The 19,360-nt window shown below is 44.0% G+C and overlaps 1 protein-coding gene across 2 annotated transcripts in view; it reads right to left on the bottom strand.

Moving 5' to 3' along the window:
• Positions 1 to 19,360, bottom strand: part of F13A1 (coagulation factor XIII A chain) — an 82,290-nt gene that overhangs the window by 25,911 nt on the left and 37,019 nt on the right. For both annotated transcript variants that reach the window (XM_083747265.1, XM_083747264.1), the window contains exons 5-7: positions 15,234 to 15,352; positions 6,666 to 6,773; positions 831 to 1,005 (exon numbers count right to left, since the gene is read on the bottom strand). In XM_083747265.1, coding sequence (XP_083603391.1) covers positions 831 to 1,005; positions 6,666 to 6,773; positions 15,234 to 15,352 — 402 coding nt within the window. The remainder of the gene's footprint in view (positions 1 to 830; positions 1,006 to 6,665; positions 6,774 to 15,233; positions 15,353 to 19,360) is intronic.

The raw sequence follows: 19,360 nt of genomic DNA, 5'->3' as shown, positions 1-19,360 counted from the left end.
GCAGGTCATCACTCCTTGTAAGGCAGGGTCACCTCAAAAACCACATTGCAGAGCTGGAAAAGGTTTGGAAAAGGGCAACGAAAATGTTCAAGGGGATGGCCAGTATACCTGAAGGAGAATCTCCACCCCCATCATTCAGCCCTGAAACTGAGGTCTAGCTCCGAGGGCCTTCTGGCGGTTCCCTCATTCCAAGAAGTGAGGTTACAGGGAACCAGGCAGAGGGCCTTCTCAGTAATAGCGCCAGCCCTGTGGAACGCCCTCCCATCAGATGTCAAGGAAATAAACAACTATCTGACTTTTAGAAGACACCTGAAGGCAGCCCTGTTTAGGGAAGTTTTTAATGTTTGATGCTTTATCGTGTTTTTAATATTCTGTTGGAAGCCGCCCAGAGAGGCTGGGGAAACCTAGCCAGAGGAGCGTGGTATAAATAAATAAATAAATAAATAAATAAATAAATAATTATTGAATGACTCCCCTATGACTGCAGCATTTGCCATTTTTAGTTTACAGAAAAGGCACATAAGAGGTGCTATGATAGAAGTTTATAAAATTATTTATGTCATGGAGAAAGTTGTATGTATGTGTAAACAAGCCATAAATAATAAAGACACCACAGTGCCCACTGTTGCCCATTCTGAGGAAACCAAGCCCTTGGTAAGCGCCTGGAGCCCTTGGAGATTGGGGTGGCGTGCAGCAAGATTATTGTTATTCGGTGCAAGCATCAATGCAATCTCAGAAGGGTATTGGGAGGGCTCTGGTTCATTCCAACGTGAAAAAGAAACAGTGTCCATGCCACAAAAGATTCATTGCATATTTTATCTCATACTTACAAGTGTTGAAGACTCCGGCAAAGACCCAGCACTGACCATACCGCACCGGTTCTTTAGAACTATGATATTCCAACAGAATTTCTACACTTCCAGTCCAAGAGGAGGGTGGCACTCCGTATTCATAAACGCTGTTCCAGGAGCCATACACCACACCGTCATCATCTTTAGAATTGATCTGAAGGGAGAACAAGCCAATGAGAGGCCCACCAGACGGGTGCTTTATTGAGAGTGCATTCTGCAACATGTTCCTGACACAGTAAAAGGTGCGTTTATTCTGCTCTATTAGTTGTTCTGCAATGCTTCGCTAGCCCTGCCACAATATTGCTGCCTGGAAGAGCTACAGTGCAACAAAAGCAGGATAAAACAAATTAATAAACCAGCACATTTGTGGTAGAACAAGTTTTGGGATTTCAGGAGGTAGTTACGGGGTACTCACTGCTTGGAAACGAAGCAGTAGGCAGCACTACTGCAGGCATAAACAATATTGAAAACAGGATTGTGTCTGACTGCCCTGATAGCATCATGAGCACAATCACCCACAAAAGGTATATCTGGAAGGGTCCTAAATTCACACAGAAAAGACATCCTTTAGGATCTGAACCTGAGTCACAATCCACACAGAAGAACCCCAGTTTATGCATTAACTACCACTCGTGCATAGTTATGTTTGACTGCAATTCCCCACACAAATAAGAGTTCTGGAGGTGGGGAGTCAAGGCTGTGTGTTGTGGGAGGAGGGTGCCCCTTAAGAATGCATTCTTACAGGCAGGATTATGTGAGAATGCATTCTCACATAATGGGATGATCCATAATGCATCATTCATAAACAGCCTTTAGACAAAGCTGTCGTGGGCTTTGAAGACGCTTGAACTCAGGATGAGAGGGAGAAACGTTCAAAGAGAAAGGCATGTTTGGCAAACCCTCACCATGATCAACTCCCACCCAGAAAGCAATGTCCCCACTGCGGAAGGATGTGTGGCTCCAGAATTGGCCTCCACAGTCACTTACGGACTCACTGTTAAGACAATCTTACTCGGCTATGAGTGATCGCCAAAGAAGAGGAAGATACATAATGTGATTCTATCCTCAGATCACCTCCACTGCTCATTGGGTGAACGCCAGGTTGCCACAACAAATTGAGCTGCATTTTTCTTACAGGCTTGTGGCCTACAACAGGCTATATTTACACACGTACAAGTTGTTCTAAGATCTGTATGAATGAGGAAAGCTACAAAAGGACTTTCTTCTGGTCACTAATGGCAAGTTTGAAGGAATGGTCTGATTTGAGTGAGCTGATATGGGGAAGCTGGGGATCTAGTAGTGACTATTCTTTGGGAAGGTACATGCGCCTGAAAAATTGGAGGGTATGAGGTTAGTGTGCCTTCAAAGCATGAGCTTTCAAGCACACCCAAAACCCCTCAGCAACACCAAAATGGTTGTGTGATTCAGCTCCAAACTTATCAGCATTTAGTGGGAAACGAAATGTGTCCCAGAAAGCATTTGACCTGTTTTGCAAGAAAAAGAATAGGAAAACTTCTGTTTGACCCCCTTGCAATTCCAATGGTTTTGATATAATTTATCCTGAGTAAGCGGTGTATGTGTGTGTGGAAATAGGCTGTCTACCGTGTGCCCATCACGAGAACAAGAAAGATTTTGCTTGTCTAACTTTGCTCGGGGTAAGGCTGTATGGAGTGAGAGTTTTGCTGACTAATGACTAAATGGATAGCTATTAGTGAGCAATACATTTCCTTCCAGCAATTTGAACCAAATCAGTGGAGGCTATGCGGAAAAGCTCCTTTTGCTCTGTACCTTGTAATTATGTTAATACCGAGTTGCTACATGCTTGCCAAATAAATCACGACTCTCATTGAAAAGCTTTTGGCTGGATTAAGTACTGGTTTCTAATTAGAAAATCGACTTCCTGTGAACCCTGAGATAAGCATTCAGCAGCAGACCTAAAGGGGTTTCAGGGCGAGACCCTGAGTGGCCGTTGCCAGGAAATAAAAAGGCACTAAGCAGGCTAGATGGCAGTATCATTCCGCTTTCCAAACCAGTGGAAAACCAACACACTGTGCCTGGCAAAAGGCAAATTTGGCAGACAAATCTGTGGCCCTGCAGATGTAGCCGGACTGGAACTCCCATCGTCCCTCACTGTTGGCCATCCTGGCGGGGGCTGGTGGGAGTTGGGGTTCATCAGCAAGTGAGCCAGATGCTCCCCATCCTTGGACTAGAAAGGAGCTACAGAAACAACAACAACAACAACAACAACTGTATCCTGCCCATCTGGCTGGGTTGCCCCTGCCACTCTGGGTGGCTTCGAACAAACATAAAAACACATTAAGCAAATGGATAGCTCCATTGTGCTGATAACACCAAGGTTGCAGGTTTGATCCCCGTGTGGGACAGCTGCATATTCCTGCAATGCAGGGAACTGGACCAGATGACCCTCAGGGACCCTTCCAACTATGTGATTCTGTGAATAAAACATCAAACATTAAAAACTTCCACATACAGGGTTGACTTCAGGTGCCTTCTAAAAGTTGTAGAGTTGTATAGTTATTTGTGTCCTTGACATCTGGCGGGAGGGCATTCCTCTGCCTGGTTCCCTGTAACTTGCAGAAAACCCCCACAAACCACCACTCATGCCTGGAATAATAATTAAGAGCCTTCCAAATTAAACACCAAATCATCCACACCTTAGAATGCAGAAAAATAATATTTAGCACTTGTATGGTGTTTCCATGTGTTCAAAGGGTTTCACATAGGTAAAGGTAAAGGGACCCTGACCATTAGGTCCAGTCGTGGCCGACTCTGGGGTTGTAGCGCTCATCTCGCTTTATTGGCTAAGGGAGCAGGCATGCAGCTTGCAGGTCACGTGGCCAGCATGACTAAGCCACTTCTGGCAAACCAGAGCAGCGCACGGAAATGCCATTTACCTTCCCGCCTGAGTGGTACCTATTTATCTACTTGCACTTTGATATGCTTTCAAACTGCTAGGTTGGCAGGAGCAGGGACCGAGCAACGGGAGCTCACCCTGTTGCAGGGATTCAAACCGCCAACCTTCTGATCAGCAAGTCCTAGGCTCTGTGGTTTAACCCACAGCACCAGCACTTGTATGGTTCTTCCATGTGTTCAAAGGGTTTCACATAGCCCATCCTTAAAACAACCCTGTAAGGTTAAGTCTGTACAGTGGTACCTCAGGTTAAGAACTTAATTCGTTCTGGAGGTCCGTTCTTAACCTGAAACTGTTCTCAACCTGAGGTACCACTTTCGCTAATGGGGCCTCCCGCTGCTGCTGCGCTGCCACTGTGCGATTTCTGTTCTCATCCTGAAGTAAAGTTCTTAACCTGAGGTACTATTTCTGGGTTAGTGGAGTCTGTAACCTGAAGCAGCTGTAACCCGAGGTACCACTGTATTATTATCCCCTTAGAATCCACTTATTATATTGCAGACTGAGAGAGAGAATGGTTTGCTTAAAGCCAGCCTAGTGTGCTCATGGCAGAGGTAGAGTGCCCATGTTATTTACAGTTTAACAGCCCTCTAGTTGAAGGGATGTTCATAGAATCATAGAGTTGGAAGGGACCCAAGGGTCATCTAGTCCAACCCCCTGCAATGCAGGAATCTCAGCTAAAGCACCCATGACAGATGGCCATCCAACCTCTGATTAAAAACCTCCAAGGAAGGAGAGTGATAAAGAAGCAGAAGAGGAGAGCAGGGACTTTGACACAGGTCATCTGGTCACAGTCTTCCCCACAAAAGCGAGACGTATTGTATTTCTACTTAAATTACAGAGATTCCCCCCCCCAAATCTGCATATATACATACAAATTATCATATGCAAATCTGTCTTCTTTCACCCTTTCTTTTGGTGATGCACAAGTGGCCTACATATAGGCAAGAGACAACCCAAGGACCTCTTGATTGATAGCTCAGTCTCTTACACTTACTTGGAAGTCAACACCACTGAATGGAATGAGACTTACTTCTGAGTAGACATGATTAGGGTTGTAGTCTCTGTCGCTAAACTTTTTGGGGAACCTAACCCGCTTTCATTTTATTTTTTGAGACCCTATTATTTTAGACAGAACTGGATCTACCATGAGCCAGGGTGACGCAGCTTGCCTCAGGGTGTAGATTTGAGAGGTGCTGATAAAAGGCATTACAGTATCAATTACCTAATTTATCTAAAACGAGCTAGGAGACAGTCCAAAGCTGTGGGTGAGCAAAATTTGGTTTTTTATTTTATATTTTTTATTATCAGCGGGGATGCTATTTGAGTTGTCTGCCTCAAGCTCCAAAGCATTTTGGGCTATTTCTGATTTTTACCTCCCCATTCCCTTCCTCTCTTTTTCTTTTTTTAAAAGTCTAATTATCACTGTAGTCCTAATTTTAAAGAAAAGTCGATAAATTTCCTCTAGGCCAAAACACTGAGACATTAATGAAAGGGGAAAATCACTGCGTTGCATTCCAAAACTGCACTGCTGTCATGATCCTGGTGGCTTGAATTTACGGAATGCACTTCTCTCTAGCCTGTATCAAAATGTGCAACATAGTCAGAGGTGTAGTGGTCTGAGATTGCGACACAATGTCATGCCTGTGGCATAGTGTGTGACGTCATGCACACAAAATCCCTATGTGGCGTCAGGAGATCGGGAGGAGCCAGGAGGCAGAGCTGAATGTGGTGGCACCATAGTTTCAATGGCCAGTGGCTTCTCCTCCTACTGCTGCCGCCACGGGCTGGGGGCTACGTACCCCTCTTCTCCATGGCAGGAGGAGGAAGAGGGGGAGAAGGAGCCGGTCACTTAAGCAACACCACATTCAGCTCCATGCTTCGCCCTGATTCTTTTGAGCACAGGGGACCCACTCCCCCCCCAAAAATATTGGGAGGCCCATTGGGCCCCCGGGAGTTGGCACCCCTGGCTCCTAGGTTGACTCCGGAGAGGACACCAAGGAGAAACTGTTCTGTATGCTCCAAAGCTAAGTACTGGGGAACACTGAAAACACAAGGGGCTTCAGTTTAAAAGAATGGTGTGCAACTTCTGCTACATGGACTATGATATCGGAACACTCCCAAGCATTTGGCCAGGCGCATGCACAGAAAATAGTAAATCTAGCTGAAATGCATGGAGATCTGCACTGATTTTTTTTTTTTGTAAGCCACCTATATTTGCCACCACACAACTGAGTACAACCACCAAAAATGAAATACTGGGCATTGACACCCTCATGTGTCAGTTCGCTGCCTTTCAGCAGGGCCGGATTTAGGTTTGAGAGGCCCTAAGCTACTGAAGATGATGGGGCCCTTTATATGTCCAGCTGTCCTTTGTCAACAACAAATTGCCACTGTTTTTTTGTGTTGAATATATCCTATATGGTAATTTATGGACCTAATAGGTATCTAAAGCCATTTGCACATAACAAATAGGAGCCTACACAACACAAAACACTGTTGCTGTATGTAGGTTTTTGTTTTATTTGTTTTTTATCTTATATTTTGGAAATGTACACACTTTCCCCCACTTTTGGGGCCCCCAAGAGAGTGGGGCCCTAAGTTATAGCTTATATGTAAATTCGGCACTGCTTTTCAGTGGTACTCCACAATCTGTTGCTCTAGCCCAGCTGTTGAGCCAGCCCTGGGGCTTTAAAACTGAAGTGTGTGTGTGTGTGTGTGTGTGTGAGAGAGAGAGAGAGAGAGAGAGAGAGAGAGAGAGAGAGAGAGGGAGAGAGAGAGAGAGCGCAATTGAGATTGATGGGGGCATATTGACCTAAGCCAAGTAACAAGCAAATGGTTCATTAAACTCCACACATTGCATCCACTATATGTTCATTACGTACCACTGCAGAGCCAACGCGACTGATTTTGACCGGATTCCCTCGGCCTGAGAGATCCAGCTGTGCTCTGTCCATCAGGTATAGGCATGCATCCAAAACACCTTCTTCAAACTAAATAAAAGGGAGGAAAAAGAAAGAAACAGAAAATGGATTTAGTGCTCATTCTAGAAAACAAACAGGAAACAAATGCTCTTTGCTTCGAAAGAGGGAGTAGAATTCTTTTTTCAATTCCATGTAGGAAACACCAATTTTCTTATACAGTATACGAATTATAACTTCAGCTGTGCCACTTCAGATCAAACCACCAAAAGATGTTTGATATAAATCTTTACACAAACAACAAACAATCCTTAGCCATTGAAACACCGCCTCTCTATGGCTTGAGGCACCTTACATTGATAATATAAAACCATAAAACTGCAATAAAAATTATCATTAAGCACCCCCCATTAATATACTACAAAACCAACATATCTCAGCAGCAGTAGTACAAAGCTTTAATTAAAAATTTCAGTAGCCAAAGGCCTTTCTGAAAAAGAGAGGGTGCAAGCTCTCCAAAAACTAGAAAGATGAAGATAATGACTAGCCATCATGAAGTCTACGTACTACTTCCACAATTAGAAGCAAGCTGCCTCTGAATACCAGTTCGCCGTCACTTCCTGTGTTGTACATAACATGGAGCACAGTCCAATTTGCAGCTCACAAGTGGTAGAGTTCATATGGGGGAGAGACATGTATTGTAAAGGTGAAACTATATAAAAATTAAAGTGGGTGGGATTGTCCAGCTTAGACTTAAAGGTGGATCCAGAGTATGTCACTGCTTTAAGCCATGGTTGCCACTGGTGCATGACAAGACAGGCATAGTGCTGCAGTTCAAAGGTGGCTTGTGCAAGTCAGCTGCACATCAGACCCATGCAAACTCGCAACGGCAGATTCTGGCTGTTTTACACAAGAGTCACACACGGAGAATGCCCTTTTGGCTTCTTCCATATATGTAGTTGTTCTGTTGAATAAGGTCAGACCACACCTGGAGTTCCATGTCCAGTTCTGGGCACCACAGTTTAAGATGGATTTTGACAAGCTGGAATGTGTGCAGAGGAGGGCAACCAAGATGATGAAGGGTCTGGCAACCAAGCCTTTTGAGGAGTGGTTGAGGGAGTTGGGTATGTTTATCCTGGGAAAGAGAAGGCTGAGAGGAGATATGATAGCCATCTTCAACCATCTCAAGGACTGTCACATGGAAGAGGGAGCGAGCTTATTTTATCCTGCTCTGAAGGGTAGAACTTGAACCAATGGTTTCAAGTTACAGGAAAGAAGATCAGGAAAACCTTTCTGACATTAAGAGCTGTTCAGTAGTGAAACAGACTCTCTCAGAAGGTAGGTGAACCTTTCTTGGAAGTTTTTAAGATGAGGCTAGATGGCCATCTGTCATGGATGCTTTAGCTGAGATTCCTGCATTGTAGGGGGTAGGACTAGATGACCCTCGGGACCCCGCTCAACTCTACATTTCTATGATTCTAAGGAGCCGTTCCAGATGCCCTTTCTATTGTGCATTTGTGATGATTTGTGCTCGTGGTAATAACAGGGCAGTTATACACAATCCTGCTTTCAATACTGTTGCACTGGCAAAAGTTTCAGACCAGACATACTGCTTTGTCACCAATCAGTACACGACCCCTTAACTTCCTTCTGAAATCCTATAACTTTTTAAACCACAAATGTTTCACAAGTGTGCCCTGCTTTTGCGCCCTTCCAAATGGCAATAATGTGGCAACACCGGGGAAGCATTTCAGAACAATGAACAAAGCGGAACGATGCATGAATCCGCCATGAATACATCAGTGGCATGTTGCAGAATACACCTGCGGCAACTCAAAGCAGCAGCAGCCATTTTGAACTAAGATGGTAGCCTCCAGAAGTGTGGTTATTTATGTCAAATATTCAAATACAATATCATGTTGCAGTATTCAGCTTTTGGATAACTTTAAAATACATCGGGTGGTGGAATAGCACTGGGCAGCCCTAGGTCAAATTAAATCTATTCTAAACTCTCTCTACTGCCACTCCAAATATAGTTTGCCACTAGTTGTACTTCTGATTATTGATGGGCCTAGCAAGCCTTGCAAAGAGAGACCAGCACCGGCAAGTGGCCTGAAACTGTCTTCAAGAATGAACTCTAATAAAGGAGTCTAAATTCTGGGATCCAATGACAACAAGGACAGGAATAAATAGGGGGCAGAAGTGCCTAAATAGAGCAGAATTCATTATGAAAGAGCCTGCCCTGTGATACAGTCCAATTTGCTCAGAAGAAATTGCATAGCAACCAAAAAATGACACTGTCTCTTGGAAAACAATTGCTGAGATGGTGGCAAAGGCACATGAATTCAATTATGAGCCTCTCTAAGCGGTGGTAAACAAATGAGCAGATTATATTTCTGTTGCAAGCTGGACCATCGGAATTGTTCAATCTTTTCTTTATGTGTTTGGGTTTGCCTCTGTTTCTTTTCTTTTTTTTTTAACAAAAAAAATGCTAGTTGGTTAAAAATAGCAACAATAAATTGATTGCATCACTGATTAGTTAACATACCGACATGGCGATGAACTATCTAATGCAATTGCATCCAGGTTGGACATGACACATTTATCATCATTCATCTCCTTGGCTCTGTTACCTATAATTGCATTACTTTTCTCTCTCTCTTTTGGAATGGAACAGAAGCTCATTACTAAATAATGAGTTATAATCCTATAGTGTGAAACAGGGTTCGCAGTGGAGGTCAACACTTTCCCAAAGGAGATGCTTCCAGCAACAATATCATCTTCAAAAAGCCGAATGTTTATTCTAGGAATTGGCCCATAAATCTCAATGGTGTACAAGAGTTCATTGGTGTAAACAATCCTGGAGTAAGAAAAATGCTTTGGTAGCAGCTCTTGAAAAATGGTCCTTTCACAACTGGGGATGCGGATCCATTTTTGAGCTCACCATACTTGCCCCATGCTTCATCAAATAAAAGTTTTTGTTTATCTCTGTGCTGTTGGTTGAGGCAGTCCTTAGTCTGCCCCACTTTCATCAGAGTCTAAGCGAGCCAGATTTCTTAACATCAAGTCATCCCAGCTGTCAGTAATGCAAGGTAGGTGAATAAAGTGCAGACTTTGCACCAAAACTATTGCCACCAGCGGTTTATAATGCTCTCCCAGTGGGACATGGGTGGTGCTGTAGTCTAAACCACTGATCCTTTTGGGCTTGCCAATCAGGTCGACGGTTCGAATCCCCACGGTGGGATGAGCTCCTGTTGCTCTGTCCCAGCTCCTGCCAACCTAGAAGTTCGAAAGCACATCAGTGCAAGTAGATACAGTGGTGCCCCACAAGACAAATGCCTCGCAAGATGGAAAACTCGCTAGACGAAAGGGTTTTCCATTTTTTGAGCTGCTTCGCAAGATGAATTTCCCTATGGGCTTGCTTCGCAAGATGAAAACGTCTTGCAAGTTTGTTTCCTTTTTCTTAACACCATTAATACAGTTGCGACTTGACTTTGAGGAGCAACTCATAGAATGCAGTGTACATAGTAGCCTTTTTTGAGGTTTTTAAAGACTTTGGTGATTTTTGAAGCTTTTCCAAAACTTCTTTTGCAGCCATTTGGTAAGTTAAGCTTTTAAAACTTTTTTGGGGGGTTTTGGATTTTGGGTTGGGGTGTTTGGAATTCAAGGACTTGGTGTTGGGGAGGGGTTTGCAAGAATCTGGAAGCTTGTGTTTTTTTTTCTGCATTTTTATGATTTTCTGTGACCATTGGGCCACTCTGCTGTTTTTTTAAAAAAATTCTGGATTTGAATTTCTGTGTGCTGGGTGGCTGGGGGAACAGTTGGGGAGGGGTTTGCAAGAATCTGGAAGCTTGTGGGTTTTTTTCTGCATTTTTATGATTTTCTGTGACCATTGGGCCACTCTGCTGTTTTTTTTTTTAAATTCTGGATTTGAATTTCTGTGTGCTGGGTGGCTGGGGGAACAGTTGGGGAGGGGTTTGCAAGAATCTGGAAGCTTGTGGGGTTTTTTCTGCATTTTTATGATTTTCTGTGACCATTGGGCCACTCTGCTGTTTTTTTAAAAAAATTCTGGATTTGAATTTCTGTGTGCTGGGTGGCTGGGGGAACAGTTGGGGAGGGGTTTGCAAGAATCTGGAAGCTTGTGGTTTTTTTCCTGCATTTTTACGATTTTCTGTGACCATTGAGCCACTCTGCTGTTTTTTAAAAAAAATTCTGGGTTTGAATTTTGAAATGCTCTTTACAGTATGTGTGACTTTAAAGAGCACTTAATAAACTCTTGTTGTACCAAATTTGGCTTTGTTTGGACTTTTTTTGACCATAGGAACGCATTAATTGATTTTCAATGCATTCCTATGGGATTTCGTGCTTCGCAAGACGAAAAAATCGCTAGACGAAAAAATTCGCAGAACGAATTAATTTCGTCTTGCGAGGCACCACTGTAAATAGGTACCGCTGTGGTGGGAAGGTAAACAGCATTTCTGTGCGCTCTGGTTTCCATCATGGTGTTCCGTTGTGCCAGAAGCAGTTTAGTCCTGCTGGCCACATGACCCAGAAAAGCAGTCTGTGGGCAAACGCCGGCTCCCTCGGCTTGAAAGCGAGATGAGCGCCACAACCTCATAGTCGCCTTTGACTGGACTTAACTGCCCTGGGGTCCTTTACCTTTCTTTCTTATAACGCTACACAAACTTCATTTTGATCACATAAGTGTAAGAAGGACTTTTCATTTCAAGCAACCAATGATCCATCATAACTACATCAATATCTGGCAGTGCCCAATATCGAGATGGCAGGTGCCCTTTACATTCCTTGATGCAGCTGCAGCTTCTCCTGGTTATTCCCCCCCATATTCCATTGACTATCTATCAGAACTCTGCAGCACTGGCCAAACTCCAAGGGTGATAACAGTAAGAAATTATACCCAAAATATAATTCCGCACATTGTGCAGTACCAAGCTTGAGTTTGCCTCTGAGTGTACCCTCAGCAGGTATAGCAATCCCCTGGCAATAGGAAGTATTAAGATTAGACCTTCATCATTGATAGATTGTTACCTGGTCAAGGCCTATTAGGAAAAGGCTGCCTGGCCCACTAAAATGCTCTGCCCATGGGGACTTACAGAAACTAATGGATGTTGGGCATATAGAGGAGATACCAGCAGCAAATATGTTGATGCTTCAGAGGCATTTTGGAATGAATGATCGACTGGAGCAAGAAACATTGTCAACCCCTGCTTGCCCACTTTCCCTGCTGCCATCTCAAACGACCTTAGCCACCCAGTATGGAGAAGAGATAAGAGCTCACTTGGGGCACAAGGCAAATCTGCCCATGTATATCAAGAGCCCGTTTTGAAGCCTAGAAGGTGACATCAATGTTGGTAAAGGGGACAACATTCTTCTCTGCCACAACTGCGTCTGTAGGGTTGTGTTCCAGAGGCTGTTCCAAGCAATTTTCAGTTTTCCACTGAAAATGGGCATTTGCTGGCGAGTGAGACATCAGTTGCTTGTTGAGATAACTATTGAAGATAGACTATATGCAACTGGCAGAGATGACCGGCAGAATCCGAGACCTGGGAGAAGAGAGGATCGAGGAAGACTGGAAGAAATTTAAGACGTATTTACAAAAACATTGTAATTTGGTTGAATGTTAAGAAGGATGCTAGATTATAAATAATCGGCCACCACTAAATTAGATTTGAATTTGATGATAAGTGAGATTAAAGAAAACACAAACCTTTTGGAGAATTGCTAGATTGTATTTAAATGAGTGGATATAAGATTGTAAACAAGTTGATAATTTGCTTGGAAAAACTTTTTAACGATGTAAGTGGGAGCGGGAGACGTGAGGGAGTCCAAAGAAGTGATGAAACCACGTTTTGATATAAGTAATGTTGTTTATTATTTGTGCATTTGTATCAAAAAACTTTAATAAATATTTATTTTTTTAAAAAGAGATAACTATTGAAGATGGTGAAGTTGTTCAGATCCAGTCTGATTTGTTTGTGACAAAGCGTAGACCAGAACAGTCAGAAGCAGCCACTTTTTGCAATCACTAGGATCGCTTCGGCCTAGGTGCTTTCTCTCAAGAATGCTGACTGGTGGACTAGGGTTGTGAAGGCAATGCCCCTTTCAAATAGTCTATCTTGGCTAGTTAAGACCAACTGAGAGGAGCTTGAGACTTGCTGGTTAAAATAGCGAACATCTCACTTTGGAAGGGAACCTCCAGACAAAACCATTCCTAGACTTGTTTCAGGTCTTCACTTTTAAGGAAACACAGAATAGGGAGAAAGATTAATAAAATAACTGGACAACACATCACTTCTGGGTCCATTTCACTCTGACTTCCACCTTTAGCAACTTTCACAGATTACTTGTGTCTGGATGTTGACAAGGCATTCTCCCTTCTCGATGATTTTGGATGTCTCAGTGGCAGCAGATCACTAAATTTTGTTGGCCTGGCTTGAACAGCCTGTGGGGATGTCAAATCTAACTGTCGAGTGATTCCTTTCCCCCCAGAATGAACTCAGCGGTCATCACTGGTGATCCCAGCTCAGCCCTCTAGCAGTTGACTTATTGTGTCCCACATGGCTTGATATTTATCACTGATGCCTTTTAACATCTATCATCCATAGGAAGCTGCTGACAAAAATCATCCAGAACTTTGCTGGTGGGTGCCATAAATTAGACAATACGCTTTCCCTCGAGTTCCATATTTCATTAATGAAGCATCCAATACCAGTTTTCTCAGTATTAAACCACTGTCTTGAGGCTGTGGTTGAATAGATGAGCTCTTAAAACAGGATGAAATTGAATCTGGACATGGTGGAAATACTGCTGGTAGGAAATCCTAATACTGTGAAGGGTTGGCAGAATGCTACCTGCAATTGGCCAGTAGGTCACAGGGCTACTTGAGGTCAATCCTCCCATTGCCTTATCCAGCCAGATGACCCGCTCTTACAACATCTGCCTTTCCTGCCCCTTCGCCTGTCTCCATCACTGAAAATTAAGGCTACCTACTCCTCTCCCATCTCCTATTGGCTTGAAAGAAGCACCAGTGGGAAGAAAGAGGAATGCAAAGATTGAGGCAAGAGTAAGACATCTGCCTCTGTGTCCTGATTTGGCTCTTCTGTTTGTTCACTCCAGGTAAGAGGGTATCCCATTCGGCCCAGCAGCAGAAGGGAAAGAGAGAAAGGGAGCTGTGTGTTTGTGAATGAGAAGAATGAGCGAGAACAAAGAACACATGTGCTCTGATTCAAGCCACATCTGCAATTGGAGAGGGGAAATGTCCATTGGGGGTGTGGTTTGCATTCAAATGGTTGGAACGCACCTGCATCTGCTAATGGACTTTAAAGGGGCCTTTTGCCCACCAACGAGCTGAATCATAGAATCACAGAATTATAGAGTTGGAAGGGACCTTGACGATCATCTAGTTCAATTCCCTGCAATGCAGGAATATGCAGCTGTCCCATATGGGGATTGAACCTGCAACTTTGGCGTTACCAACACCATGATCTAACCAACTGAGCAAGATGGATACTGGAATAATGAAGTTGTCGCCTGATGTGATAATAACATCGAGTGATTGACAGGTGGGCAATCCCCCCCTTTTTTAAAAAAGAGGTGTGCACACACAAACCGATATCTCAAGTTTCTGGAACTTTTGGAGGGTGGGAAGTAGAGGGACAGGACACACAGTGTCAATAATCTCATCAAGCACTGCCCACTAGGGTGGATGAAAAGCATCAAGCTAGATTTGGGAAGCATAAAACTGAAAGCACTCTTAAGTGGATCAAAGCATACAGAAGCGCATATGGAAGAATCAACGTACAGTGGTACCTCTGGTTAAGAACTTAATTCGTTCTGGAGGTCCGTTCTTAACCTGAAACTGTTCTTAACCTGAGGTACCACTTTAGCTAATGGGGCCTCCCGCTGCCGCCACACGATTTCTGTTCTCACCCTGAAGATTGCAGAACGCACAAAAAAGTATACATTTCCTACAGAAGAGACACAAAACTTTTGATTCCTGATAACCCGAGGTACTATTTCTGGGTTAGCGGAGTCTGTAACCTGAAGCATTTGTAACCTGAAGTGTCTGTAACCCGGGGTACCGCTGTATATTATCCACCTGCCTGTCCTATCCTTATGCATCAGATGTGCACCCATGAAAAAAGGTATCTGAAAATATCTACAGACAACATTGGTGCAAATGCTTAGAACTGAGATCCAGGTCAGGCTTTGCCAGTCCTTACGTGTGGAGTAATTCAGTGAAACATAGCAGGTTGCCTCCCAAACAATTGTGGTAAGAATTTCAGCCTAATACCCCAGCGTTAAAAAAAATTGCACCAGTGTATCTGCCTGCAGCCTGAGAGATCAAGGTTCCAGTAATGTCACACAACACCACTGTGGTCTGTGGTATCACCCTGGCCCAGCAGACACTAGCCCACCTTCAATCTTAAGTGTTCATTTGCTGGCGCACAAGATCTTAGCACAGCAGCATAAGTGGTAGAACTTCCAACATGTCCATTCAAAAAAACTCACCTGGCCATAATTCCAACTCCTGGATCTTATGCTATCAGGCTCTCCATAGAAAATAACCCCAAGGTCATTCAGGACATACTCTTGCCTTTGCTTTTCATCATCCAGAAACACAGCATCCTCTGCAACAAAACGTTGTGTGTGAAAGCTCGTCAATACAGTTGTTTTGCTTATAATAGATGCCAGCATTTAGTACTGCAGAATGATATGACGCTAATGAAAAGGCTGGGGTTTTTTTTGTTTTTGTTCATCAAGCAGAGCAGTAGGATTTCCTTCCTTCCCTGCACAATTCCTTGTAATTGGGAGACAGGTATTCTTCAACATAAAAGGAGAAAAGGGGAGGGGGGAGGAAGGCAAATCTGCACTGCTTTGAGCAGGATCTGTAAAGCGTGATTAAAATGTCACCTCTCATCAAGCATTTTATGATTTTGCATCGCTAAGTTGAGAAGTCCAGAGTGCCGTGATGCAATTAGGCATCTGCATAGCGGATCAAAGAACAATTTTGAAACTTCTTAATCGACGACAGAGAGCGAGTCAATGTCAAAAGATTTAAAGGGAGAAGCCTGCCCTGGAGTTGAAAGATGCTGGAGGAGGCTGAGGGTGTGGTCCACTGATCTATGTAAATAACAGCACAGGGATGGGGAACTTTTTTCAGACTAAAAGTCACATCCCCTTCAAGGGTAGGCGCATGGTAGTGGTGGGCGGGGCCAGAGGCAAAAGTGGGTGGAGCAACAGCTGTAAAGGTTACCTTTGTACAGTAGGCTGGTCTCTACATACATTGCTCTCTATCCTCCACACCTATCTAAGACACACCTTCCAGTCAGGCAAAAACATCCAATGAAATTGTGAAACAAGGCCAGTGAGAGGTGTGGTTTGAAAAGAAGGGGTGTGGCTTGGGTTGCATCTTGAGAGGGCCCCAGGCCTGAAGAAGAAGAGTTTGGATTTGATATCCCGCTTTATCAGTACCCGAAGGAGTCTCAAAGCGGCTAACATTCTCCTTTCCCTTCCTCCCCCACAACAAACACTCTGTGAGGTGAGTGGGGCTGAGAGACTTCAGAGAAGTGTGATTAGCCCAAGGTCACCCAGCAGCTGCATGTGGAGGAGCGGGGAATCGAACCTGGTTCACCAGATTACGAGTCCACCGCTCTTAACCACTACACCACACTGGCTCTCTGAGGTTCCCTTTCCCCGTATTGGAACCTGACTTGATGTTATGACTAAGGATTGATGTCAGGAGACTAGGCAAGGAAGTTTTATGACTGTGGCAACAAATGGGAATGAGACTGCACACCAACCCCACCAACCCCCACCCCTCTTCTTTCAGGGAGGAGGAGAGGCAAGCTATCCCTCCTCATCCCAAAACATTTTCTTGCTGCTGTGTGATTTTTGCCTGCAGACAAGAGCAGCAAAATCTAATTGGGTAAGAAGCCCAAAGCCTCAGTTTGCTTAATCAAATCAGTCTGTTTCTGATCTGTGTCAGTTTCACAAGTGCTTATTCATAAGGCCATTCTGCCCCATCTCCAGATTAATCTGCAATTTGGGATGGCGGGGGGACGGAACCTGCACAGAAATGTTATTGAAACACGTACTTTCAATACGTGTTTGAACTATTTGCATTTCTAAAGCACATTATTGTAAAAGATATATTTTTTAATGCATTCTGGTCCATTTTATTCGAGCTGAAAAATGCATTGCAAAATTCAAGAAAGCGTGAAAACAGGAATATAAGATACATTCTGATCCACAGGTTAGTAAAGGTCAGGAACCTAGAAAGCACCCAAGCTTTCTGATTTGCCACAGCTCTCCAGGTTATAGATGGGGGACAATCCCAGCCCTACCTGGAGAAATTGGGGATTGAATCCAGAATCCTCTGCATGCAAGGTAAATGTTTTGCTGCTGAGCTAGTCCCCCAGTTTGCCACGGAATTCACAGAAACCAAGTTCCTCAAGCATCCCTATGGACAGCTCCGTCTTCTCTTTTGAAATGGAGGCTTCCTTCCAGCTGCTGAGGGTGGGGGTGGATGGTAAGAATGTTTCCAGCCTCAGGCTCTTTTTGATTTGCATGGCTGCAATAGAGCTGTCAGCAGCGAAGGGCTCCGTTTCAAGAAGGTGGTTGAAGCTCTCCCAGCCTGCAGATCTAAGTTCCCCCGTGCACCGTCTCTGTTCAGACATCATGTAGATCGTCACGGAGAAAGCTCCTTTTTTACATACCCTCCTCCCAACTAACCCTGAAGTGAAGCACCGATCAGCAACTACACCAGACTGTGGCACAAGCAGCATGTCAATGTTCCCAAGACATAAATAAAAGGCTGTGTGAATATGCCGTAATAAAGGTAGGTGTGAGCAGACAGGCTAGCAAGGCTGTCATCCTTTGTAAAGGTAAAGGGACCCCTGACCATTAGGTCCAGTCGTGACCGACTCTGGGGTTGGGGCGCTCATCTCGCTTTATTGGCCGAGAGAGCTGGCGTACAGCTTCCGGGTCATGTGGCCAGCATGACTAAGCCGCTTCTGGCAAACCAGAGCAGCGCACGGAAATGCCGTTTACCTTCCTGCCAGAGCGGTACCTATTTATCTCCTTGCACTTTGACGTGCTTTGGAACTGCTAGTTTGGCAGGAGCAGGGACCGAGCAACGGGAGTTCACCCCATCGCGGGGATTCGAACCACCGACCTTCTGATCAGCAAGTCCTAGGCTCTGTGGTTTAACCCACAGCGCCACCCGCGTCCCTGTAATCCTTTGTACAAGAACTCAAATTCACAAACCTTTTATTGGCATATAGACAAGAGTCCAGTAAGGTTCAGTACAATAAAATGACTCATTAAGACCTGTATCTAACGTTTAAGTTAATGTTGGATAATACTCACAAATCCTCTGCAGAAATCTGGCTACTATCACCATCCTCTCTGCATCCTGAGTAAACAAACTTTACATTCGCCTGAACGCCATTCCCTGCTAACGGCTTAATGAACTTAATGATACAAGGGACAGGGCAAAAAAACATACACTACTGATTCCATTTGTCTCTGTCCACAGAGGGATAGCGTCTTTGTGAGGGGAATTTTCTGGAATGTTCCCAGTAGCACATTCAGTCCCGCTAGCATGTATGGTCTGCGTTGATTCATATTGTTCAAATGGGAATGATAAGTTGCCATTGGTTTCCCACATCCTACCACCCCCAGACTTGCACAGACACTATTCATGATTTGGCTACTAAGTTCTTGAAATTCGTTGTCTAACAATCTGCGTTTAATTATCTCAAATTCAGGATTTCCCAGTAAGCAGTACAAGGAGTCTAGATCTCACTGCACTCCATGGGGCCTGCTTCTCAGTCTGTTTTGCATAGTATGCCATTCTTCCTCTGAGGACCTGACTAGATGAGTTTGTAACCAGAACATTTTTTTAAAAAATAGTGCTGGGACACCATTTTTGCCAGGACTACACAGCAGGGGAGAGGGGGGGTTTTGTAAAAAAAAAAAAATCTACTCATAATTGATCCAGAGCCGATTCCAACATAAAATAAACTTAGCATGTTGCAGGATTCCCCTAAAATAGGCCAGGGGCAATTAATATTTCCTCCAGCGGAGGTTTACTGCTACTGAAGGCAAATGAGCATAATGGTCACAAATCCAATACATTCAGGATTGGCACTGTCCACGAGAAATCCAGTTTCAGGAGAACTTGAATTTACAATGATTTATAATAAGACTAAGACTTAGCACTTAAGCATACTATATACAAAACACCACAGGAAGAGAGACAGAAAGTGAAAACCAGGCTCCTTCTGGCCGATTATTATAGTCAGCATGACCTTGAGTGAAAGAGATAACAGAACTAGTTTAAAACCAGCTGTTCAGCTTCTCTGAAGGAATAACCCAAACATCATGAACCTTCTGCTTGTTTCTAGGCAGAACAGAAACTTACATGTCAGCTAGAAACTTTCAGTTTGCAGCAGAGAAGTTCACACAGAGAAGCAGTTCACACAGAGAAGCTTCCAGAACTCTCTTGAATTAATTGGAATAGGAAAGATCTCTACCAATACTTTCTGTACCAAAAAATGCAAACTGACAGGTTTAACCCTTTGCTCTTCTTCCACCGTTCTGATGTAAATGACCCCCTGAAACAGCTATTGACC

This window comes from Podarcis gaigeae (genome assembly GCF_964106915.1).
Source record: "Podarcis gaigeae genome assembly, chromosome: 7".
NCBI classification, from domain to species: domain Eukaryota; kingdom Metazoa; phylum Chordata; class Lepidosauria; order Squamata; family Lacertidae; genus Podarcis; species Podarcis gaigeae.
This window is presented reverse-complemented; position numbering and strand designations above follow the sequence as displayed.